At 38.0% G+C, this 27,888-nt stretch overlaps 3 protein-coding genes across 4 annotated transcripts in view; 1 reads left to right on the top strand and 2 right to left on the bottom strand.

The window, feature by feature from the left end:
* LOC134659619 (heterogeneous nuclear ribonucleoprotein A3-like) overlaps nt 1–27,888 on the bottom strand; it is a 124,537-nt gene that overhangs the window by 8,098 nt on the left and 88,551 nt on the right. The gene's annotated exons all lie outside the window — the stretch shown is intronic.
* On the top strand, nt 340–21,987 carry LOC134659453 (luciferin 4-monooxygenase-like). Its single transcript, XM_063515095.1, has 10 exons — nt 340–444; nt 3,522–3,726; nt 11,532–11,850; nt 13,518–13,677; nt 14,783–14,925; nt 15,939–16,062; nt 17,001–17,091; nt 18,582–18,706; nt 19,651–19,821; nt 21,856–21,987. The coding sequence occupies exons 1-10, from the start codon at nt 340–342 to the stop codon at nt 21,985–21,987; spliced, it is 1,575 nt and encodes a 524-aa protein (XP_063371165.1).
* Nucleotides 26,497–27,888, bottom strand: part of LOC134659621 (myosin-7B) — a 55,273-nt gene continuing 53,881 nt past the window's right edge. Inside the window, exons 14-15 of the mRNA XM_063515303.1 lie at nt 27,279–27,403; nt 26,497–26,749 (exon numbers count right to left, since the gene is read on the bottom strand). Of these exons, the coding sequence (XP_063371373.1) occupies nt 26,559–26,749; nt 27,279–27,403 (316 nt within the window). The 3' untranslated portion in view covers nt 26,497–26,558. The remainder of the gene's footprint in view (nt 26,750–27,278; nt 27,404–27,888) is intronic.

Here is a 27,888-nt window from a genome sequence, read left to right on the forward strand (position 1 = left end):
TCATGGAACAAATAGGTACTTACTACTTTTACGCGTTCCCTCCTTTTTCGATGATATTAAAAACAATAAGAAAAATCATAAGATTCATAAGAGACGCTTAACGCTTGAGTCTTCAAAGCTTGAACCTTCAAGGTTTGCAAGTCTTTAAGGTTTAAAAGTCTTCAAGACTAGTCTTTTAACAACACTATTTCGTACTTTTTAGTAATAAAAATACATAATCTGGGATAATTTTAACTGTCTAGCTATCACGATTCATGCATATAATGATAACGTGATTTAGATAAGTAATGTCGTAACAATAAATTCAGTTTCAAGGGCAAACGTGATACAGTTTTAAACATGCTCGTACACGGTGCAGGAGAGTTGTCAGCGCCGGCGCACCTGAACTTTGGGAAGTACGTGTTGGATAGGCTGCGGAAAGCAAACCCTTATCGCTTATGTTTCGTAAGTACCTGATCTTGAATATTACCTAAGGATCACCTCACTCTCTCACTAAGCAAGATGTGAGACGCAAATACACATTGGAGAATGGTTATTTGTATTACAAGGGGGCGAAATTGTTGTGCTATAGTGATATCCGAGTAAGGGCTTGTGCACAAATCACGCGAGGTTCGATAGGGGAGGGGGGAGTCACGAAAAAATCACGACAGATCACGTTGGGGGAGGGGGGGTATAAGGAGACCTCACGTATATTTTTCTACAGTGTACGAAACTAAGAAAAAATACCTACCATGACTAGATAGGTACTTTTTCTCGGTTTCAATTCACTCCGCACTCCGCACTTCAAAATAGCTCGCTATTATCTTATTTTACGAAATTTTGGAGCGCGTAACTTAAAATTAAGCAGGTCGAATGTAAAAATTCAAAAAAATACACGTGAGGTTATGGAGGGGAGGGGGGGTTAACCAAAAACATCACCAAATATCACCAAGGGGAAGGGAGGGGTCAAAAAGTAGCCGAAAACATCTCGCGTGATTTGTGCACAACCCCTAAGCGAAAGATTCCAAAATTAAACCACGAGCGTAGCGAGTGGTTCGAAAAATGGAACATTGACCGTTGCGAGGGTTTCAAAGCACGAGAGTTAAACAAAATTTGCCCTCGAGTTAAACTTAAAAAAATCCCACACCAACCCGAAGAAAATATTAACTGTAACAAGATATCTATCAAACAAAATCAAACCAAATGAACTCCAAATGAATGTTATTAAATATTTATCATTCAAAATCATCATTTAAAAGTCAATTCTACCAGTAAACACAAGAAAACAACTCAGAATTTGTATTTAATTCCATTGCCTCACATGTGAATAAAATGCAACTTTGCTGTCAGTTTTCAAACAATCAAGAGAGCCTTTACCAGTTGGTGTGGTGAAAAGAAATTGGAAAAGAAAAATACCACCCTCGTACACAAAGCAAAAGTACCAATAAGCCAGTGGCCGGTAGTTAAAGTTTTTGCGTCTTATCTTCCCTTGTGATTAGGAAGACTTACCTACCCTTAATCTCTAGCCGCCCAGAGACCTATAAAAAGGTCTCATGTTCCATTCTAATTTGAATCTTATTTTTGACCAGTCAAAGTTGAATTTTAAAGATAAAAGATAAAAGATTTTTATTCGTGACGTTCACAAAACATGTACGAACATGTACAGACAACAACAGCAAGAACAGAAGAGAACAATAAGTTTGCATTACGAAATGGACCCAACTCAGCATAATGCTAGCTATAAAGCCAGCGCTGGTCTTCCGTAGGGCCCATTCGGTGATGCCACGACAGATAACACAAAAAGATACATATTAAAACATTTGGAAAAGATACACAGAAGAAGTATAATTAAGAAAACAGAGAATACAAATTTTTTTAAATTTATAAATTATCCCAGATACTACTACTAAAAAACTACTACTACTAAAACTACTTACTACTAAAAAGTACGGAATAGTGTTGTTAAAAGACTAGTCTTGAAGACTTTTAAACCTTAAAGACTTGCAAACCTTGAAGGTTCAAGCTTTGAAGACTTAAGCGTTAAGCGTCTCTTATGATTTTTCTTACTGTTTTTAATATCATCGAAAAAGGAGGGAACGCGTAAAAGTACTTAGTACCTCTTTGTTCCATGAAATTGAAGGCGTTTATGGAAAAAGCATGTGGATCCCTGTACCAGGAAACATATACAGTCTGGAAAGATAAGTCGGGCCCTGGAGGAAAACTACCTTAAATCCTTAAGCTGGCTCATTTTACTTAATGGAGACATTCCTTTATTTTTAAAAAGAAACAAAACTGCATTCAAATTATTTTTCTTTTTTTCTTCAATTTGGCTTGTCTAAAAAAATCTTGAAAACGAATTAAGAATACAAACATAACAAAAAGAAAAGAAAAACATAAACATAGACAAAAATTTATAATAGACGTAAAATTATGAACGCGACCATACCATGCGTCAACGCTTGCCTGCAGCTGCTAGCGCCAGCTATTGCTATTTTCATTGGCAAGCTTTGACGTCTGGGTGGCTAGAGGTTAATTAAAGGATGTCTCACGCTAGACCGGGCCGGAGCTTCCGGCACTCCGTTTTCTATGGAAAGCATCACGTCATAGAAAATGACATGCCGGATGCCTCGACCCGGGCCCGGCCTGGTCTAGCATGAGTCATCGTTAAGAGTCGCATACGCACAGCCAAAAAGCTCCCGTTATCGAAGTTACCCTCTCATTTTAAAACGTCATGCCAGGCGTGTCTCACTCCGCGATTTCGTCGCTTTGCTACAGGTAGCTAAAAGTACATCCGTTCGGCCCCAATTTTGGGGAAAGCCATAAGCCGCGCGTGGCACTGTCGCCACCTAGCGGCCATATCTGTGCTGATCGTAACAGACGCGTTTTGTTAGAGAGTGAGTCTTCTGTACTTAGTACTATTATTTATTCTGTGGTCATGCTTACATTACATGAACAATTACGTAACGTGAAATACTTATCCAAAGCCCCCCCTCCACACTCGTGCGAGAATTGCGGCTCGAGTGTGCTCACTAGTGTCGACGTTAGATGTCGACTTCAAAATAACTCGAGTTATTGTAAGAAATTGTATGGAGTTACCATTCTTTCTTTACTTATATTTCTATATGGTAAAATGAAACAATAATAGCGCTTTGTTACTCCTACCAGTCCTACCCAAAGCTCATAAGACCGGACTCCGTTAGTCAATCAAAAACGTCACTATTGGCCAATATTTTGGCACTGACAGATCAGTCATCATCATCTTCCTCGCGTTGTCCCGGCATTTTTGCCAAGGCTCATGGGAGCCGGACCCCAGGCTTGGCAACTAATCCCAGGAATTGGCGTGGACACTAGTTTTTACGAAACCGACTGCCATCTGACCTTCCAACCCAGAGGGTAAACCAGGCCCTTATTGGGATTACTCCGGTTTCCTCACTGACAGATCAGTATCATATCGGAATCATATCGAATAACTAAAATCCGTATACGCCTGATACTTACTTCAATAGTTGGAATCATTTATAATTGTGGGTTTTTATACTCAGCGCAACTGTACGAGGGACGACCAGCTGACGTACGCACAGTTCACGCAGCATGCGGTTAGAGTGGCGACTGCGTTGGCGCAGCGGGTGGTGCGCGGGGACACGGTGGCGGTTATGGGCGAGCCGAGGGCCACGCTGCTACCTACCGGCCTTGGGATAATCCTGGCGGGCGCTTCATGCACGCCGATCCCGCTTGACTGCGGAACAGGTACCTTAAAAACACCCAAATATATGTAAAAATAACAACACCTTGAAGATATTTATCCATTTATTTTCTTGTCTTCTTCCAATTCACAATAATCTCTTCTCTTGACAACCGCCTGCTAGCACGACTCAACAACCAAAGAGAGCTGTCCGCCAAGTGTCTTTCTTTTTATACCCAACCAATAACAGTCTTCAATTTCAAACTACCCTTAACTTTAAAAACTTATTAAGTAGGTATGCTAGGTCTTATTTCAAACTACCCGTAACTTTAAAAACGAATTAAATAGGTATGCTAAATACCAAAAACCCTACACTCGTCCATCCTGACTCCGTGTATGTCCTCATACACGTGCCAGGTGGAAACCCTACACTTGGCCGACAGACTACGTATACTACTTAACAGTGGATACACTAATCGCATAGGATACGAAACAGTTTCAATCAGGCATCAGCAAGTCAAAATCTCAAAAACATCATCTAAATAACCTTTCGTATGCCTGCCACACAATTTGGACTAGAATTTACAGTTTCAAGGTTATTAATTCAGTGGTAAATTTTGACTAAAGCATACGAAGGGTTAAAATTGTTACTCTTCTGCCGGAGACATCCTGCTGGAGACGGCTCGCACCGGACTCTGGCGGCGCGAGGCGGGCTCCTGCTGGAGACGGCTCGCACCGGACTCGCACCGGACTCTGGCGGCGCGAGGCGGGCTCCTGCTGGAGACGGCTCGCACCGGACTCGCACCGGACTCTGGCGGCGCGAGGCGGGCTCCTGCTGGAGACGGCTCGCATCGGACTCAGGCGGCGCGAGGCGGGGGACGCCGGTAGAGGTGCGGCGCTTAACTTGCTAAAAATATATAACATTGGGTTAATAATCACAACAGTGTACACCTTGACTAGTAATTCAGGGTAACAGATCATTAATTGCCATTTATTATTCGATTTTCATGAGTAATGATCATCTCTATCTGCAGGTAGATAGTACACGAACCAATTCAATTCTCGTGACTGAAACAACAGAGTACACGAACCAATTCAATTCTCGTGACTGAAGCACTATCAATCTTCCTGCCATATATAATATGAACCAGTTCAAATCTTTTCTAAAATGGTAGTACTTAGCTGTGTCAGCACACGAATCAAATCAAATTCTCGTGGCTTCAACATCATTTTCCATTATCATGTCAAGAAATCTTCAATTATAAACCTCACTCTTGAGACAGGAATATTTCTCGAGAACCTTTCAGTAACTTTAACCCTGACTATAATTTATAAAATATTACTATGATGAATAACAGCGATAATTAAGTAATTATTGTGTACAACTTGACCTATTATGTTCCCATTATCAATGCATTAATCATCTGGTACTAAAAACCTATACCTAATAGCTCCCCTCCCAATGTTTTCAGAGAAGGTCGTATATTCTAGCTTGTTAGGATTTATCCAAGCTGACAAAGTACTTAGTCCATCAATTGCAAGACGCGTTGGGATTTTCAGACTATTAGATTTTTTTATAATATGCATATTGTTTTATGAAAGACTTGAACAGTATATTAATTCACTAAACGTCTTTACAGCATACCAAATCCCGCAGTTCGGGAATAAACATAGCACCTAAATAGGCGTGTTTCCGCAGAAAAAGGACCAGTAATATTTTCTCTACACGTTGAATTAAATAAATTATACGTTTCAAATGTTACATGGCAGACATAAACGATAGAACTGCAAAAACCTGATGTTTTACCTATCCGTACCTTCCGACTTGTTCTAGAATACAATCAAAAATGTATACCATGGAATCGCATATTTTGTAACTGAAATATGGTATCATTTAACTACTGGGGTGATTACGACGACGTTGTAATTATGTTTAGGTTGTAAGAAAACTGCCCACGCAACATGTATCACCAATATCCACTCAGAGATTTCTTCAAGGAAATACTTGCGTTAATTGAGATCTACATACTGGAGCTTCGCCTTTTTTGTAAACATAAAATATTAAGAATAAATCTTTTAATTACGATTTGCGCACTAGTATAAATATAATTATCAAATTTCAAGTTCGGCAATAAGTAAAAGTATAAAAGTGAATTCTTTACCGCAATACGTGTCTTTAATAACCTCCCAGTTGAAATTAATATCTCTTATTATTAAATTATCTCTTTTAAAAACTGCCTCAATGGTAATCTACTATTATTTGACTAGTTTTTTATAGTTCATGCATTATTTAATATATCAGCTTATCTAGTAATGAGATAATGTTTATTATTGTACATCTATTTTTATCAAGTCTTAATTTAAACATAATATTTAAACATATTAATATAACCAATAAGAGGCCATCAATCCTCCTCGATCTCGGTTTAATTGTGGTGAGTTCTACAGGTTCAACCATGCACTCTTCATTATCGCTTATATTAAAATCATCATATTAAAATCATTTCAATGTAATGCTGCAACATTAACTGCAGTAACCTATGAATTAAAAATATGATTCAATAATTCAATGATTCAATAATTCAATAATTCAACGATTCTACAATTCATAAATTCAACGATTCTACAATTCAATAATTCAACGATTCTACAATTCAATAATTCAACGATTCTACAATTCAATAATTCAACGATTCTACAATTCAATAATTCAACGATTCTACAATTCAATAATTCAACGATTCTACAATTCAATAATTGTGGTGAGTTCTACAGGTTCAACCATGCACTCTTCATTATCGCTTATATTAAAATCATCATATTAAAATCATTTCAATGTAATGCTGCAACATTAACTGCAGTAACCTATGAATTAAAAATATGATTCAATAATTCAATGATTCAATAATTCAATAATTCAACGATTCTACAATTCATAAATTCAACGATTCTACAATTCAATAATTCAACGATTCTACAATTCAATAATTCAACGATTCTACAATTCAATAATTCAACGATTCTACAATTCAATAATTCAACGATTCTACAATTCAATAATTCAACGATTCTACAATTCAATAATTCAACGATTCTACAATTCAATAATTCAACGATTCTACAATTCAATAATTCAACGATTCTACAATTCAATAATTCAACGATTCTACAATTCAGTAATTCAACGATTCTACAATTCAATAATTCAACGATTCTACAATTCAATAATTCAACGATTCTACAATTCAATCAACCAACGATTCTACAATTCAATCAACCAACGATTCTACAATTCAATCAACCAACGATTCTACAATTCAATCAACCAACGATTTTACAATTCAATCAACCAACGATTCTACAATTCAATCAACCAACGATTCTACAATTCAATCAACCAATGACTCTACAATTCAATCAACCAATGACTCTACAATTCAATCTACCAATGACTCTACAATTCAATCAACCAATGACTCTATAATTCAATCAACCAATAACTATAATTCAAGCCCAATGACTATAATTCAAGCCCAATGACTATAATTCAAGCCCAATGACTATAAATTATGACTATAATTCAGTCAACCAACGATTCTACAATTCAATAAACCAAACGACTCGAACATTCAATAAACCAAACGACTCGATCATTCAATAAACCAAACGACTCGATCATTCAATAAACCAAACGACTCGATCATTCAATAAACCAAACGACTCGATCATTCAATAAACCAAACGACTCGATCATTCAATAAACCAAACGACTCTATAATTCAATAAACCAAACGACTCTATAATTCAATAAACCAAACGACTATAATTCAATAAATCAAACGACTATAATTCAATAAACCAAACGACTATAATTCAATAAACCAAATGACTCTATAATTCAATAAACCAAATGACTCTATAATTCAATAAAGCAAATGACTCTTTCAATAAAGCAAATGACTCTATAATTCAATAAAGCAAATGACTCTATAATTCAATAAAGCAAATGACTCTATAATTCAATAAAGCAAATGACTCTATAATTCAATAAAGCAAATGACTCTATAATTCAATAAAGCAAATGACTCTATAATTCAATAAAGCAAATGACTCTATAATTCAATAAAGCAAATGACTATAATTCAATAAAGCAAATGACTATAATTCAATAAACCAAATGACTATAATTCAATAAACCAAATGACTCTATAATTCAATAAACCAAATGACTCTATAATTCAATAAACCAAATGACTCTATAATTCAATAAACCAAATGACTCTATAATTCAATAAACCAAATGACTCTATAATTCAATAAACCAAATGACTCTATAATTCAATAAACCAAATGACTCTATAATTCAATAAACCAAATGACTCTATAATTCAATAAACCAAATGACTCTATAATTCAATAAACCAAATGACTCTATAATTCAATAAACCAAATGACTATAATTCAATAAACCAAATGACTCTATAATTCAATAAACCGAATGACTCTGACTCAATTCAATAAACCAAATGACTCAATTCAATAAACCAAATGACTCAATTCAATAAACCAAATGACTCTATAATTCAATAACCCAAATGACTATAATTCAATAAACCAAATGACTCTATAATTCAATAAACCAAATGACTCTATAATTCAATAAACCAAATGACTCTATAATTCAATAACCCAAATGACTCTATAATTCAATAAACCAAATGACTCTATAATTCAATAAACCAAATGACTCTATAATTCAATAAACCAAATGACTCTATAATTCAATAAACCAAATGACTATCAATACTAGATACTAGATACTCGATACTAGATACTCGATACTCGATACTCGATACTCGATACTCGATACTAGATACTCGATACTCGATACTCGATACTCGATACTCGATACTCGATACTCGATACTCGATACTCGATACTCGATACTCGATACTCGACCAATAAATAAACAAAGCAACAAATCAATCAATTCACAGAAAATGTGCCGTTAATGAGCTAATTATTGTCCAATTTTGTTTATAATCAGATGGCATTATAAATGTGGAGCTTCCTTGCAGTTCAAATAGAAATCACAAAAGTTGGTCAAAGGCCTGACCGGCTGAGAACCACTCATAGATCGTATCTATTATTTCGTAAGATAAGATATATACGCGTTATTATATCGCATTGACATATTTAGGCAAAAATTTCTCATAATTGGTACACAAGTAATAGTTTCTATCGGTTCATCAAATTTATTTTTCTCAACTTATCCTCTGGCAATATATTCATCTTATACTTATGTTATATGTGCTAGATGTCGATGAACGAGATGAAGTCAAGCAATTCACGGTATCTAACACACATTACCATATCAAATCATTCATAATATAATAGTAAAAGTAGGTGTACATGACCTGATGTCCAGTGGCGCGTGCCTCTCGCTAAGGCTGTCGAAGCGGGGTTACTCCTGACTTTCACAACAGGACTCTGCTTCGGTCTGGATTCCTTTTTCACTGCCGCTGTTATTCCAGCTACATTCCCTTTCGCGAAGACCGAGGCTTCTGGTGTTCGCAAGCGCCGTTGATCATCATGAGTCATCGTCAGCCATATTCTCCAACAACTCGGCATGAAACGTAAAAGTATCCGGTGTTACATATACCTATATACTATATCATAATACCTTATAAACTATAAAGGAATTATATGACAAAATAATGTTTAATCGTAGTTCAAATTATAAACATTCATTTATCTCAAAAACTATGCGTCGTAGCAAAAAAAATGACTGAAAATTCAATGCCCCGTTTGCATAGTAAGCCATCTACTTATATTCCACAAATTTTAACACTAAGGATCAAAATCAAAACTCAAAATCTTCAATTAAATTGCGAGACCTGGTTATAAATCATAAATATAAATTTATCTCTGAAACTATGCGCCGTAGTGAAGAAATAATGAAAATTAAGGCACCCTTGAATACTCCAACCAACACATATCAAATCCCACGTGTTGACATATTCTGCCTAATTCCCACATGTGTGTGGGTAAGTAAGTAGCAAAGAAGTTAATAACTACAGTCACGTATCTATTTATTAAGAAGAACACGTGTACTTGATCTTGTTAACTGAACATTATTATGCCTAGCTGTCGGTGGCATGGTGGTTAAATACTTTGAATTCTCGACCAACTGACGCATATATTCTTATGAATTATGATTACACATTGATATTATGTCCATTTAATTACATTTATGGGTAAAACTAACCTAAGTTTAACTGATATGCAATTAGATAGCCTATAATCATAATCATCATAATATTATTAATAAATGATGCAGGTACTCATTTAAATTAAATAAAAATGTTACCAGTACCATATTTCTTACGTAATCCATTAGAATTTCGTATAGTTAATTAATTATCTCCAAGCTCAGAATAAGGGTCATGTTATCAGTTATCTCACTAAATCAATAAGTAATAGCAGTAGGCGTGTACTTACGTTCTGCACACTTCTGAAGTGTAAAAATAACAACACCTTGAAGATATTTATCCATTTATTTTCTTGTCTTCTTCCAATTCACAATAATCTCTTCTCTTGACAACCGCCTGCTAGCACGACTCAACAACCAAAGAGAGCTGTCCGCCAAGTGTCTTTCTTTTTATACCCAACCAATAACAGTCTTCAATTTCAAACTACCCTTAACTTTAAAAACTTATTAAGTAGGTATGCTAGGTCTTATTTCAAACTACCCGTAACTTTAAAAACGAATTAAATAGGTATGCTAAATACCAAAAACCCTACATATAGTCCAAATACACCCAACTATGAAATAAGAAATTTATTTACTAGAAATGCGGTACTTACAGAAAATAAGTCAAAAATACAAATACAAATACAAATGCATTTATTTCATTACTTTTTACATCAGTTCTTAGGTATAATATAAGGGTTAGGTAGGTAATTAGTCCATCTTAGGTACATGAAGTAAGTAGGTAAGTATTTATCTAAACATTGTGCAACAAATTGTGTAAGTAATCATGGTATAATAATATACTCCGCCTGGTACTCTCTTCCGAGATTCGCGAATGACCTAACTGTCACTTGCCTACGTCATCATGCTGTTTACAGGTTCTCAAACTTTAAAAAGTGGGAGAATTTTAACCAACGGTGAAAATTATTTTAACGGCATTAATTTTAAGTTATTAATGTAGAAACATAGTAAAATAAAACAAATCTATACTGCACTTTTCACTCCTACTCTTACAGTTCCGAATAGAGCAGCCAACCATTTTCGTAACAAAACATTAATTACCAAGCTTACGACGTGATAAGTTTGGAAAACACTGCGACTGCTGACACTGAGCGAGAAGGAAATAACAATTAACACGCGTTCGACAAGGATGACGGTCAGGGACAAAATGGCGGATTGTCAAATGTGACAGCGCTATCCTGTGTTGCCAGTAGTGTAAACAGAATTACCCGAACGTCTGAAATTTCTTTCGTGAATCGGAAGATATTGCTAACAAATAATTAAAAATGACGTGTTATTGTAAAATTTAAGATAAAATACATATAAATGAAAATTATAAAATTATAAAGAAATATTATAACTTATTAACCATAGATATAATGTACCCATGTAACATGTTATGTTGAAATAAAGTGGCAATGTTATTGTGACGTAGGCAAGTGACACTCTGGGAAGAGAAGACCATGTTTTATTAGACCATGTAAGTAATGAAAAAGGTGCGGGTAATACAGCTTGCTGAATTTAAACCCGCCCTTGGTCAGCTAATAAGTCATTCGTTTCTTATTTATTTCAAGAAATATAATAACTTCACAAATTGATAAAAATTGCTTTTTCCAGCTATCTTGACTCACAAGTTAACACTAACGAAGCCAAAATATGCTTTCTGCACCCGTTTATTCTGGGAAACGCACAGCGACGTACTGAAGAAATTAGATTTCATTAAGTCCTTCATATGTTTCGATGGCGTCATCGCAGAAATCGAGTCATTGGACACTTTTACGTCAAATGGTGACGTGGACATAGAGACGTACGACCCTGTTAGCGTGAACGGTGCGACTGATGTGGCCTTGATTTTGTATTCTTCTGGGACAACGGGTCTTTGCAAGGGAGTGCTGCATACTCACCTGAACTGTATTGCGCAGTGTGAGCCACAATGGTAAGTGCTGTATTTTATTGTGTTGTAGAACGGGCTGGCAATAGGCAAGTGACGTTTGTCGTGTTGAACTCCCGTTGAATCAGAACAACCCTGTGTCAAAATTTGACATTAGCAATCCACAGTTAGGTGACAACAGTGCCGGCCCGAGGTCCGGGCCTGGGTGACAACCAAAGTAACCAAACCATTAAGTATAAACCTAAGAAGTGAGTAAGTAGTAAGTAATAAAACATAGGCACACTTTGTTTTGGTCATCCGACACGCCTGGATGAGCACTTGGGAGAGCAGTACACAAGATAGAGCTGATGCTGAACCCTGGCTGTACCTAGTGGAACTCAGGTTTGGTGCAACATAGGCACACTTTGTTTTGGTCATCCGACACGCCTTGATGAGCACTTGGGAGAGCAGTACACAAGATAGAGCTGATGCTGAACCCTGACTGTACCTAGTGGAACTCAGGTTAGGTAAAACCTACTGTTTTGGTTAACCAACTCGTCGTCGTGTGCCTGTGTTGCAGAGTTCCACTAGGTGGGTCGATCAACCTTTTTCTAACCGCCTTAAAAAAAGAGGTTCTCAGTTTGACCCGTATGTTGTATGTATGTTTATTCATGATTATCGAAGTTTAGTTATTGCATTTAAAGTCAATCAAGGTTTTCATTACAGATTTATTCAAATAGAAAATGCTAAAACCTTCTTCATCATAATTATCTGCTAAACCCTACTGCATTTCGTTCGGCAGTTCAATGCCTATAAATCGAAATCCTCCTCCGTTGGACTCATTTTGGTTCTGTTCGCACTTTGTTAATAATGTATTCGGACTATTTCGGACGCTAACAATAATGACAGCGCATCACGTTTAACAAGAACACGGTACAAGTACACTCAAAGTTACTTTTACGGGGCTAGGTCGATCTGCTTAAGAATATCTCAAATATCAAAAAAATAAGGGAGTAGTCGACAATAATATTAAAATGAACAGTTTTTATAACGTAAAAATGTATCCAAATAATTAAAATCAACCGACAACGTGATTACCATTATAACTTTAAACGTTTTTAAAACAGTTTTCTTTAAAATTTTAGTATTTGAATTATTCGTTTTATCCGGATACTAACTTCATCTAAATCCGGATAGTAGATAGGACGGATATCCGGATACAACGGATATCCGGATATCCGGATTGTAAGCCCTAAACATGAGCAATAAATTAAACTGTAGGCTGTACTCCTCAAACTGACCAACATTTGTTCAGCAACTTTTGAAAATAACTCATGTTTTGATTTTTATTACACTTTAAAGTTTATTCTAAGACGCAATGTATTGCAAATTTTGTTATGTTTAAAGCGTGACAAGCAACATCAAACACACTGATGTCAGCGTACATTGAAGGCAATAATTATTTTGTATGAAAAAGAGGAAGTCTAAAGGATTCATAATTTTTAAAAGTTGCTGAACAAATGTTGGTCAGTTTGAGGAGTAAAGCCTTTAGTTTAATTTATTGCTCCTGTTACAGGAAGCACCCTGTATACCTAAGTAAAAACAATTTTTTTTTAAATATGACAAGAATGTGATTGTAGTGTCAACTGGTGTTACCATTATGTTTCGCGTTTAGTTCAATTTTATCGAGTTTCTAGAATTTATTGTATATTATTATAAATATTTTATTTCAGGTGGTACGACTTTGAATCTTTGGAAACCGTCTACTTCGCGGGTTCCCATCTGTGTGGAGCCTACGGCATTTTCCGGGCTTATCCGTTCTTGTGCGCCGGAAAAACAATTGTTAACACAGAGGATATCCATGTAGACTTGAAAGTTATACAGGACTATAAGGTAAGGATGTTTAAAATGCTCTATAGATTTCTTGGAATCCACATGCATATAGAAATATAAGTAAATAAAGAGAGGTGGCTCCATACATTCGTTTTCTTACCAAATGCGGGATATTTCGTAATCGACACCTAGCGTCAAGTATAGTGGATACCTATTATCAGTCTGCTAGTTGACAATAGATGTCGCGGTAAAGTAAAACTTTGATGCTCAACAATTTTCGGCTAAAATTGCTCCGGCTCCGCTCGGCTCAGCATTGCTCTGAGCAATAATTAGGGTTGGCACTACTTGACGTCCCTTTGCGTGCCGGACCACAGATAGGGTTGCCAGATGGTCGGGATTCGGCGGGATTCTCCCGATTTTTAGCATGTGTTCCCGATTCCCGACAAAGTGAAGATTGTCCCGAAAAACAGCATCACGTTATAAAACAATAATTTCAAGTTCTGAACTGTCGTCGAGCGAACCAGCGACCCGCGTCGAGCCCGTCAGCGCGCACACGGGGCGCGCGTGGCGAGATTGGGCAGAGCAGCTGACTTAGTGCCAATAATGTAAAATATCGTTGTTACAATTAATTTAATTTGAATGGTTCATTTTCCCGACTTAAGGCCCAAAATCCCGAAAAATTTATATTTTTTCCCGATAACAGCGCCTTTCGATCTGGCAACCCTAACCACAGATAAGATAATGACTTACTTAAATTTTAGCCGAAAGGGATAGTGCCATATATTAGAAAGGGACAGCACTGTTCGACTCTGAACCGCTGTCAAACTTCGGTTTTGTAGGAAGTTTCCTTTCTGTACGGTAGTACCTACTATTAGTACTATGTATTATTTGTTCTGTGCTTGACCTATAATCTCAAATGTAATATCAGCAAAACATTGTGTCCTATGTCAACCAGATCTTGACAGTAGAAAAAGACGGCAAATTTGAAAAATGTAGGCGCGAAGGGATATCGTCCCATAGAAAATTTAAATTTCGCGCCTTTTTTTACTGACAAGATTTGGTTGACCAGCTATACCTAAGACACCCTTACCGGGATTTGGATCCAACCTTCAGATTTTTAGGCATGCTACCGATACCGAGTTAAGAGGCCGATAAACTGTTTTAGGCGAACACGATACCGACCATTCCCGCCTTAGTTGAAGAGCTGACTAACGCTGACACGGACGAGTACGATCTCAGCTCTCTGAAGGTGATCATGACCGCTACTGCACCTCTCCTGCCTTCACTGTTGGAGGCATTCTCCAAGAAGTATGTTTACACAATTTTCCAACAAAACCACAGAACATAAAGAGGTTAGAATGGCTATCGCGCGCAGTTAGTATCGGAACCGGTGTCGCCGCTCGTTCCTCTCCACATTTACTAACACTCGCGCAACGGTAGTAAAAATTAGCGCCTTGTGTGCATGGTGAATGGATACGCCTCCTTTCAGACAGATTTGATGTCTGGCTTCTTAATCTGAAGGTTATTTTGGCGCAAAAGGCATGTTTACTTCGTTTTTCGGTCAGCGCGGGCGAGTAGCATATATGCGAGCGTTTGCTCAAAACCGGCGGCGACACGTACCCTGCTCGCATCGCCATTCTAACTTGTTCTGTGCAACAAAACGCTTAAAGTTGTAACCCGCGATCGTTCTGTTTTCTGTTTGGCCGAAGCCACAAAACCCCAAAATTAGCCTAAATTGTAGGTATCAGTGGCGGCGCGTCCATAAAAGCCGACTCCCAGCGGCTTGCCTGTTTTTGGATGTTTGAGAAGAGTTGTAATGTAAGCAAAATTAGCCTCGGCTTGCCTATGGATATGTTTAACGCGCAGCCACTGATAGGTACTTATTCAAAACCGGATTTTGTGATGAAACGGATGAAACCAAAGGTTCGGGTTTGTTCTAAATCGAACCTTGGGCCGAGATTGGGCCGAGACTTGCAGCCATGTTCGAACTTTAAGATACGTCAAATATTAGATATCTTTAGACATCACCAAGATATGAAAAGTGACGTTTCTTCAAACAAAAACGTCACTTTTGACACTGTTTGACACTGACATATCTTGTGATGTCTAATAGATATCTAGTTCAAAAACCGAATCGGGCCCATAAGTTTTGCCGAGACTATAAAACCGAAACTTCATCATTCATAATTGTTTATTGCAACCATGGTATTACAAGATGTTCTTATGTTATTAGTACATTCATGGTCCCTACTAGGGCGTGGTAACATGTTATAACCATAAAATCTAAATCTAACCGGACACTGACCATAACATGTTTGCAGATTTCCTAATGTGACGTTGCAAAACTTGTATGGCGCGACCGAAGTGAGTCCGATAACCGCGCAAGATGCTACTTCAGTGGGATCCACCAATCTGGGCGTTGCGCCTGGTGGCAACACTTTGAAGGCAAGTTTACACATTCATGTTATAGGTTTGTTATCTAACCGCGCACGATACTACTTCAGTGGGATATAAAGACCACCAATTTGATATAAAAATTAGCTTTTCATTTTCTCAATGTCTCTTATTTTTGCAATGTCTATTAGGTACAGAAACTATAGAATTAGATGAACAAGAACAACTGTCAATCTTGAAAAGTACGACCAAAAATTAAATGCAAGTGTGTGCGTAAATTGTCTATGTGAGATCAAAAATAGTGATGTCATGTTACAACATATTAATAATCTGTCGATGTTTGATTGCTTCATGATTGCTTTATCGACTACTTTTTCAAATGTGTTATTTTAAACGTTAAAATTCTACGACATCTTAATGTCGTAGAATTTTACGCCTTAGCGTATAAATAACACTTGCACTGCGTGTGCTATCAAAATCGTTGCAGACTTATCTTAATGTAACTCTTACTGTCTTGGCGGTAAATTTAAACTTCACTTAAGTTTAAATTTACCGCTAAACATGAGCACCTTCAAAAAGGTATAACAATCGTTATTATTTGAAGTCGGTTATAAAAGCTAATATATCTTAATGATGTCTTGTGAAGAAATAATTACATAGCTATTAATATACCGACAACTCCGACAAGTTATCGATATCGATACTTATATATATTACATGTACCTAATGTACCTATACGTTCAATTTGCGAGGGGGCCCAAACGCCTAAGAAAATCGACGATCTCCTTTAAACTCATAACGTTACAAAAAATCTGTAATGTAATAACATTAAAGTACAATTTTTCCTACTACCACAGATAAGAAAGTTCTCATAGTAAAATTGGTTGTAATAAAGCTGGTTATTTCCTACGGTTTCTGAACGCATTATAGAGCACTAATGACATGTGTGCAGATAAAAAAAGTTACACAATTAGTTATTGTATTTAAAGGTGGTGGACGTAGAAACTCGAGCAATACTTGGACCTAATCAGCGCGGGGAGATCTGCGTGCGAAGCCCACGTGTCATGAAGGGATACCTAGGTGGGTCATACAGCCTAGGTTCCCGTCCCTGCTCTCCTGTCAACAAATCCAAATTTAACGGCTAATAAAGTCTGATTTTAAATATTTCAAAATGAGGAGTATTCCTTCGTATTTTTTTGTACCGCCACGCCGATTTGGTTTTGAATACAATACAATACTCTTTACAGTACAGTGATGATGTTTCATCAGATCCTGACCTGATGATGACAAATGAGACCAGCCCAAGTAGCACGGTCGCATTTTTATCGTTTATCACCATGCCTGTCACGTTCTAACAAGTATGTACGTGCGAAAGTGACGGGCATAGTGATAGTCGATAAAAATGGAACCGTGCTGAGCCCCCAGTGAGTCAAGTCAGCAATATCATTTTTTTTACCTACCCTATAGATAGATAAATAAGTAGAATACTCTTTACAGTACATATGGTGCTACTCAGTGCCGGCCCGAGCCCTTGATCAGGGTAGAGCGAAATCGGGTTTTGGCGCCCTTCGTTGAAGTTTTCAAGCGTATTTTCCACCCCCTCGCCACACTCGCGTCTATTAAAACTTTTTTTTTCTCATTTGCCATTTTGGCGCCCTCCTTGCCATCCGGTGCCTAGAGCGGCCGCTCCACTCGCTCTACCCTAGATCTGGCCCTGGTGCTACTTTCCCGAACTAGTGCGGGAAATAGCACTTTCCGTGCGTATGTCGAAAGTTTAAAGTACCATATGTACTGTAAAACGTTGTATCGTATCGGTGTTATGTCCAGGAAACGTTGTATCGTATCCTAGAGAACTCGAGACACAGCGAATTTTGTTTTCAATTAATTAATTCGATTATGTTCAGTCATCTACCTATAGATAAGCAGGTACATACCTTACGTACGTATGTTTAAAAAAAAAACTAAAAATTATTTTGGGGAAGCAGTTTTAAGGTTTCAGCAGATTTACCCGGAATTTAACATCACTTTGAATTGATCCTAGGGAAAAATCTGAACAAACTTTTACATTAATTACATTTTTAGTTTTCATTCATACACTTCCCACTCCCTCCTCACAACAAGCTTACACACAAAATTTGCTTATACACGAATTATTTCCCCCGATTTTCCTTATTTTGATGGCCTGCCTGTATGTCTCAGGTCATTAGATTGCTCACTCCATACATTAGTTTTAGTACCAAAAAGACTATTAGCATCTAGCATCGAGTAGCGGAACTATCAGTACCGCTACTTGACAATAGATGTAGCACCGACCGGAAAGTCTTATCTCAACAGCATACACTGAAATTAATAATCTAAGGCTGGTTTTAGTGTCACGCGGACCGTCCGTGCGGATCGCTCCGCACCGGACCAATATGTATTAAGTTTAGGGAGCGTTTTAGATTGGTCCGCTTTCTCATACAATTTGGCGGTGCGGAACGATCCGCACGGACGGTCCGCGTGACACTAAAACCAGCCTAACTGATGTATGGAGTGAGCACCCTTGTCTTACTATATTTCTCTATGCTCAGGTGTGACTTCGCCTATAGACGACGAAGGCTTCTATTTGACGGGAGACCTAGGATACTACGATGACCAGAGACACTTCTATCATTTGGACAGGCTGAAGGACATCATTCTTTCTACTGGATACACGGTGAGATATAGTCGGAGTAGTGTCAAACGGTCATTCTCCAAAAACATCTAATTGCCGCGACCCATACAAGATGTATGAAAAGAGTCGTGGCAATTAGACTCAACCGCAGACATAATCAGAGAATGACCCTAAAATAGATGTTCGACAGTTAGGCATGAATTGACCCCTAAATATAAGGCGATTAGTCAAACGGTAAAGGTCTTACTTAGCGTCATATACCTATATGTCAAGGATCTAAAATCTAAACTAAAAGCGGTTTTAACTAGGTCTGAGGAGATTTCTTATAGGGTATTTGACTGTATTTCAAATATACTATTTTACACCATGCATGAAATATACCACCAGAAGATTGATAGAGAATTAAACGTAGACAGCAGTTATTTTTAGATACAATTTCTATTTTAAACCCGTATATAACTATAAAGAGTAGGTTTCATATAAATGCTAGTGTTAATATAAATTACATAGTAGCAAAATCATTTTGACAGTTAAATATGACTACAAGTCAAATCATTTCCTTTTTTCGAACTGTCAAAACCACAGAACAAGTTAGAATGGCGATGCGAGCAGGGTACGTGTCGCCGCCGGTTTTGAGCAAACGCTCGCATGCTACTCGCCCGCGCTGACCAAAAACGAAGTAAACATGCCTTTTTGCGCCACAATAACCTTCAGATTAAGAGGCCAGACATCAAATCTGTCTAAAGGAGGCGTATCCATTCACCACGCACACAAGTTTTTACTACCGTTGCGCGAGTGTTAGTAAATGTGGAGAGGAACGAGCGGCGACACCGGTTCCGATACTAACTGCGCGCGTTAGCCGTTCTAACCTCTTTAATAATGTTCTGTGGTCAAAACGATTTTGCTTCTATGAAATTTATATGAAACACTAGCATTTATATGAAACCCACTCATTATAGGTTTCGACAGTTAGAATTTTCGTGCAGGTGTCCCCAGGCGAGGTGGAGGTAGTTCTGCTGGGTCATCCCGCGGTAAAGGAGGCGGCTGTAGTGGGCAAGCCGGCAGAGAAGGTCACCGAGAGGCCCACGGCCTTCGTGGTGCTGCGCCCTGGGGCCTCCGCCACTGAGGCCGAGCTCGTTAATTTCGTGGACCCTCAGGTAAACGCTTTATGAAATTAAGCTAATAGTAATAACTAGCGACCTGCCCCAGCTTCGCACGGGTTAACAAATTATACATAAACCTTCCTTTTGAATCACCTTATCTATTAAAAAAACATCAAAATCCGTTGCGTAGTTTTAAAGATCTAAGCATACATAGGGACAGACAGCGGGAAGCGACTTTGTTTTAATTGTTTTATACTAAGTATGTCTTAGTGATAAAGTGGGGCTCCACTTTCACCATTCACTAATCAGGGGTAAACCAGTTAAACCTGTAATTCACATGGTTAACAGCTCAATATGACACCGGGTTAACGGTTTAAACGGTTAACCCTGGGTTAGTGGGATGGTGCAAGTGGCGCTAAGAGTCACACGAACATGCACGAACCTAGCCGCCGTCTTACAATCGAAGTTACATGAACATTCAGGTAACAATACCTATATACTCGTAGGTATATGTCTGGCATAGAGTAATATAAGTAGAGTGGTAACTCCAACCTAACTAGTTCAAACAAAGTTAGGAAGGCAAAAATTGTGTTCCAAGCACATCCCTCTATAGGTACCTTTTTTTGAGAATTCGTTGCCTGGCCTAATTTTGAGTAATTTCTTGTTATCATCAGCGAATTTTTTGTCACACTTTGCCGCCCCTATTATCTCGCCGCCCTAGGCCCGGGCCTACTGTGCCTTATGGGAAATCCGCCACTGTCGACATCTAACTGGAACTATCAGTACCACTACTTGACACCAGATGTCACAAGTTTCGCTACTGACGAAAAATGTACTGCTATTAAAACAATTTACAACTAATATTATGAGCAGAAGGAGTTGAAAATAGAGTTCCGGTGCATCCGGTTATAATATTAGCTCAAAATTGTTGATCATTACAGTTTTACTTTGCCGTGACATCTGTTGTCAACTAGCAGTACCTACCTACTGATAAAGTCCGCTACTTGACGCTATAGGTATAGATGTAGACTACGATAATAACTCGCGTTTTGGTAAGAAAACTGATGTATGGAGTTACCACTCTTTCTTTACTTATATTTCTCTGATGTCTGGTACAAGATTTCTTTGTTAGAAATTAGGTATACAAAGTACTTAATTAACGAGTACGGAAGTTTTGTTTTAATATTTCTACTCGCTCTGTTTCCTTCTGTTACGTATGCGCGACTAGTACTCTAGGGTTAATAAACATTAAACTTTAACGGGTAGCTGCAATTTCTTTGTCTACCCCGAACATTTTTATAAACTAATTTCGGGTAGTTTAGTGGTGTTTTATTAATATCTCCGTTGACATTTGCTGGGTTGTCAGTCTTTCCGTGACCACAGCGTGCAACTCAGCTGAAACGTCGGAAATTAATGTAAAAACAATGAAATTATATCGCGGTAAACCCGTTTGTGTAATTAAATAATTTATGTGTACAAAACGCGGGAGTTTAATAGTTATTTGTTTTACAAGGAGGCAAAGTTTTTGTTTAACCGCTCGTGCTAATATTGATACCCGAGCAAGCGAAAGATTCCAAAATTCGAAAAATGGAATCATGTGCGCTGCGAGGGTTTCAAAGCACGAGGGTTAAACAAAATTTGCCCCCGAGTGAACCACAAAATTTTTCACCACACCAACCCGTAGCAAGTATTAAATGTAAAATATCAAACAAAATCAAACCAAATCAAATCCAAATGAATGTTATTAAATATTTATCATCCAAAATGATCATTTAAAAGTCAATTCTACCAGCAAACATAAGAAAACAATTCAAAGTTCAAAGTTCAAAAGTTCAAAGCTTTTATTGTATATAAGAATCAAAATTTGCATTTGATTACTTTGCCTCACATGTGAATAAAATGCAACTTTGCTATTAGTTTTTGAAGTGCAAAGTAAGCCTTTCCGAGCTGGGGCCCATTTCTCGAACGGAACGGACAGTTCGTGGACTAATAATATTAGTCTAATACCGTTCGAGAAATGGGCCCCTGGTGTGGTGAAAAGTGTTATACTCTAGACTCTAGGCCACTCTAGGGTTAACCTTATTGCAGGTCCCCTGGTACATGCGACTGACTGGCGGCGTGAGGTTCATCTCTGAGCTACCCAGGAACGACCAGCAGAAAATCCTGCGTCGACAACTGAGAGAGATACTGGTCGAAGAGGCTAAGGCGGAAGGACAATAGGGAGGATTTTAACAAGCTTTTTAGGTCGACCTGTTTGTAACTAACTATGTAATGGAATCTTGCAAGTTAAATTTGATCCACTTCCCGGTTTCCGATTGAGCTGAAATTTTGCATACACATGTAAGTCGGGTGACAATGCAATATTATGGTACCATCGAGCTGATCTGATGATGGAGACAGGAGGTGGCCATAGGAACTCTGTGATGAAACAACGCAACCTAATTGTGTTAGGGGTTTTTTGAATTGTCTCGATGAGTATTAGTTATCTGTCGTAAGAAAAGTACAGTCAGCGATAAAAGCTTGTACCAAAAATTTAATTTTTGACAAAAACTTATTTTAAAATCATTATTTATATCGTTTCAACGCCGGAAAAAATAAAAATACTTTTATAAACCTTCCCATTAATTATTAAAAAAGTGAAATCCAGACGAGATCATTTTTCGCCAATCTGATGAAATTGTTCGATTGAATCCGGCCGTGCGGACGCAGCCAATTTGATTCCCCGATCAAATTAGCGGGTGCGGACACAAAAATGCCAATTTTCGAAGTACTTTGGAGTCCAGCTGAGAGGAGACGAGCTGGGAAAATCGACCGATAATGACCAGGAAAATAATTGCCGCCAATCTCATCTAGCGTCTACACGTACACAAATTTAATCACCAATTTGCATTCCATAGATACTTACTACGAAAATTGGCATTTTAAGGCATCTGCTGATTTGATCGGGGAATCAAAATGGTATCTGAGCCCGCACGGCCTGATTCGATCGGAAAATTTCATCAGATTGGCGAAAAATTGTCTCGTCTGGACTCCATAGTATCCATAGTATCTATGGAATGCAAATTGGTGATTAAATTGTTTACGTGTGGACGCTAGATGACATTGGCGCCAATTATTTTCCCGATCAAAGCGGTCGATTTGCCCAGCTCGTCTGGATACGCCTTTATACTATGTATAGTGATTAATCATTTGTTGTTATTACACCGTTATATTAGGTTCTTCATATTTCAACGATTCCTTCTATGATCAATGATCATATTTCTATATTTCTATGATAGTCTAATAAGTTAATAACTCTAATAGGGTATATGACTATTAGTCAAATCAGTTTCTTATTTTTTCGAACTGTCAAAACGATTTTGCTACTATGAAAATTATATGAAAGCATGTGACGTAATAATAATCAAATTACCTACTCTTTATAATTTTATACGGGTTTTGAAATAGAAATTGTGGCTGTATAACTGCTGTCTACGTGTTTCTATTAATCTTCTGGTGCTTTATTTCATACTTCGTGTAAAGTTTTACCCTATTGCGGCCTTACGTATATACCTACTAAAACCGGCCTCGAAATGTGCTGGGCCGGTAAAAAAAGGGCTGAGCTTAAACAGTGTTATTAAATAACAAGGCACGGTTATGTTTTAAGTATATTTATTTATAAAAAATATATTTACAAAACGAACAAGTAAATACAACTTTACGAGTATTGGTTGGTATATTCGAGTCATACATTAAACGAAACTTACGATACCTACACAAAAGATAATATGGATAAATATTTTAAAGAGAAATATTTACTTGGCTCATGTTATGTATGTATATTGGTGGAGGGTAGGGTTAAGTCTCCCCGCGCGCCCTCTGGCGCCGGCTATTTTGTAAGACTTGTAAGTCCGGTCATAAAGAAAAAAATACATAGAGTGCTCACTCCATACATCAGTTTTATTACCAAAAAGACTATTAGCATCTAGCATCGAGTAGCGGAACTATCAGTACTGCTACTTGACAGTAGATGTAGCACCGACCGGAAAGTCTTATGCTGTTGAGCTAAGACTTTCCGGTCGGTAGTGCTACATCTATTGTCAAGTAGCAGTACTGATAGTTCCGCTACTCGATGCTAGATGTAGACACTGAAATTAATAGTCTGAACTGATGTATGGAGTGAGCACTCTTGTCTTACTTATTTCTCTATGGTCCGGTAATAAACCTATGTACTGAATGCACGGTCTTCTGCTTTACACCCCCGAGAACCCTCCGTACCATCCCCCTGACATGTCTAAAATTTTTAGGCTAGATAGACAAGTAACAGCTTAAAGCAACACGGAAGGGAGGCGGTATTCGCACTATTTCCCCTCTGCCGAGGTACAAGATCAACTGATCTAGCGCGGGTAATAAAACTAGTTGCACTTGGATTTTAAACTAGACCGAATCCAGTCGCGCGAGTGAACACTGCTACACAAAAATGCCTATTTGCTCGGTTTTTTGTTGTAAAAACAGGTCGAATACATCAAATTTACAAAAAGATGGTGTTACATTTCACATGTAATAATATTTTTACATATCATACGTTTAATTACATTTAAACACAATTATTATATTTTAGTTTCATGTAATTGTTGGATTTATCGATTTTTCTCGCCCAGTACAAATTGCGGATCGGTCGAGCGACAAATTCGACTTCTCATCTCTTGACGAAAATGTGTTAGTGTGCGTGTTGTGACACTTGTGACTCGTCCGTACACAAAAACAGATCGAGGTGTGCAAGATTTGTCTGTGTAGTAGGGTGTCATTTTCTATATATTTGTGTCAGATTATATTACAGATTGGATTTTGTACGTAAGTGTGTGAGAACGTAACTGTGTGCACGTTCCCCCCCGCGAAAAATGGCAGAATGATTTGAATGTTAAAATATCGCTTGGGCCTATCCCTTCCGACGTGTCGGAAGCCCGTGTTGATCGAAGAGTAACAGAGAACACTAAAATAAAAATGAACCTATTTTGTATTTGTAAATACCGAAGGGGTACTGTAGTGTCAACGCCAAGACGAGTAATATACGCACGTACAGTCAGCAGCAATAGTTGCTAAGCGGGCGAGGTGTTCAAAAACTTGAACTTCTAAATGATCTTGACGCGATTTTATTAAGAGCGCGTCAAGGTAATTTTTAACACCCCGTCCGGACCATCTGCTACTGACTGTACACCAAAAAGTTGATTTCCACACACTTAAATATTTAACTTAAGTAACTTATTTCTAAAGGTGATGTACTTGAGCTACCCTTTTCTCTTCGATGTTACCACTATTGAATAATCAGTAAAGAGTATTAAGTACTTAATTATATTTTAAATATTTCACACCAATGCATAGGTTTCAGTCGATAATTTTCGTTAAGAACATTTAAATAATATAACTATTATTATATGTATTGAGAAGAGAAGGCATATAATATAAGATACTAGATACTAGGTACCTATTTGAGGAAAAAATATAAATGAGCACAACGGTAAGCTGAAATCAAAGAACATCAAATGAATATACTGGAGATCGTTATTTTGATTTAAGCCATATTTTGTATTAAGACATGAAACATTTTGCGTTACATAGTAATCTTTGTAACATAATTTTGTGCTAATAACGGCGCACGGTAGTGTGCCAGCCAAGATTTAAAGAAGGGAACGCACGAGCATTTAATATTGCACAATCCATATCCTACAAACTACTTTTACCCCACCCTTATTCCTCTACCACCTTTAAGAGTAACATCTTACTTTATTAAGGTACAAAGCAAAATGGATTTGGCCATTCCTTTTATCTTTTTTTTTATCGAAGAACCCCCATTAGCCTAGTCAATGATGTTTAGAGAATAAATACAAAACCAAGGCGAGCAGGGCTGTAGTGCTGTAGAAGAGAACGCACTAGCGTAATATATTGTACTTTACCTTTTACTTTCACTTTACCCGTTCCCTGTATCAACATCCACCTAGTCAAAATTAGAGAATACCAAACCGAGACGAATAGAGATAACTGATGAGTTGTTAACCCTACGACCGAATATCAACCTTCTTGCATTCCGACAAGGTTCACCATGAAGCGCCGCAGATATGCGTGGCTTTCAAAGTGTTAAAGATATTTCAGACAGAGCTTGTTCACTACATTCATGAGTTACATGACGGTACCGAAATAAAAGGCTAAGCACAATCAAGGACTTCAAATATAACTGTCACAATAAATCTACCTCGCCCTTGCATTAATTAAACGATTGCTAGAGCTGTAAAGTGTAAACTGAAGCTGACCCGGCGGCCTAGCCAAGGTGACGATCGCTTGCGCTTCGCCATCGACAGACAGTTTCGACAGATTTGACAGTGACAGTTGCGTTTCGTTCGCTACGGTTACTACATGTTGGCTACGGGGCCTGGTAGCCTGGTAGGTCATAAGTTTTTAAAGACATAATGTATAGTCTCATTGGCAGTACTCTTGCATTATGAGAAATAGGCTAGTTTCATTTCATGTATTCCTTGATTAGTGTCTGTACAACAGGTCTTATGTGTTATTTATGTCAATAAACAATTATGTACTTTTATTTCATTTTTGTTGTTTTCAAGATTGTCTAATTGGCACTAGTTAAACTGATTAATATGTCTTTTTAGTTATAAGACGACTAAAACAATCTAACTACCCTGCGCCCGAGTTAAGTACCTATTTTATCATCATCCATAGCGATGTTTTTTTTTAAATAATTATACCCTTTTAGAGCATTAGTAGAAAACTAGCCTATTTCATTTAATCCTGTTATAAGGTTAATCCCTATTCTTCTCCTCGAGCTGCTTGATGCGCACGGGCACCTGGACGGCGGGCAGGTCGACGCTGCGCGCGCGCCGGCGGCCATTTTGGATCTCGACGGCGGAGCGGCGCGCCTCGGGCGGCAGCGGCGCCAGCTCGGGCAGCGGCAGGCGCTTGCGGGGGAACTCTGGGGTGCGGAGGGTTCCTCCTATAATGTAATGGTTAGATTAACAATACCTAGGTATAAGCTTTAAGTGCCACTTGCACCATTCCACTAAGGTTAAGCAGTTAAACCGTTAACCCAGTGTCAAATTGTACTGGTAACCATGGTAACTCCAGGCTTAACCGGTTAACCCCGGGTTAGTGAATGGTGCATGTGGGCCTAAGCGTTTTTATGGATGGAAGCTAGGCTCTAATGGCCTGGTCAAGGGTAGAGGTAGAACACGCAAGATCTCTATCTGTATACGTAGGTACTTTTTGATAGAAGAACACATTTATTGCGAGGCAGTGCTTAGAGATAAGAGATTTGTTTAGAAATTTCTTAACGTAATTGTACGAAATTGAGTATTTCTGATGTGTCAAAAAAGTGAGGCTCATAGGCTAAAACAGCGGCAACCTTTTAGCAGCCAAGGCCCACATAATAGTTAACGACCCGCGGGCCGTAGGTTGCCGACCGCTGTACTAAAATATCAGGCATGAAGCAATCGATTTTCATCTTCTTTTTATGAAAAGCTTACCCTTTCGCCGAGGTGCGTTCGGTTGCGTCTCACATGCTCGAGGCGCGGCAGCGGCTAAAAAAGACTCGTTGCTGGGTTCCGTCTCGCAGCCATCCGCCCTGGTGCGTGCTTCGAGCTTTGGCGAGCTGCGACGAAATAAAATAATCATATAAGATCAGACAGATTTTATTTGTGAGTCAAACATCATCGAAAAAAACTGGCCAATTGCGAGTTGAACTCGCGCACGTAGGGTTCCGTACCATTCCGTAATATCGAGCAAAAACGGCAAAAAAAAAAACACGTTTGTTGACTAAAATATTTATTTTATTCTGTTTTTAGTGTTTGTCGTTATAGCGGCAACAGAAATACATCATCTGTGAAAATTTCAACTGTCTAGCTATCACGGTTCGTGAGATACAGCCTGGTGACAGACGGACGGACAGTGGGGTCTTTAGTAATAGGATCCCATTTTTACCCTCTGGGTACTAAACACGCAACTGGAAACCCTAAAAATCTGACTAGAACATCTTGACCAAATATCTGTTCAATGTTTTTTTTGTACAACTTGGCGAGAACACTGCCGTGCCCTGAAACGTATTCGTATAAAAATATTAATAATATTATTATAATT

The sequence above is a fragment of the Cydia amplana genome, chromosome 25 (genome assembly GCF_948474715.1).
Source record: "Cydia amplana chromosome 25, ilCydAmpl1.1, whole genome shotgun sequence".
NCBI classification, from domain to species: Eukaryota; Metazoa; Arthropoda; class Insecta; order Lepidoptera; family Tortricidae; genus Cydia; species Cydia amplana.

What these genes read in the sequence shown, in the direction of transcription:
- LOC134659453 (XM_063515095.1), top strand. Translation starts at nt 340, where the DNA reads ATGCTCGTACACGGTGCAGGAGAGTTGTCAGCGCCGGCGCACCTGAAC. An exon ending in ACCCTTATCGCTTATGTTTC is followed by an intron (nt 445 to 3,521) that starts GTAAGTACCTGA and finishes TTTTATACTCAG; the next exon opens with CGCAACTGTACGAGGGACGA. An exon ending in AAGTTATACAGGACTATAAG is followed by an intron (nt 13,678 to 14,782) that starts GTAAGGATGTTT and finishes AAACTGTTTTAG; the next exon opens with GCGAACACGATACCGACCAT.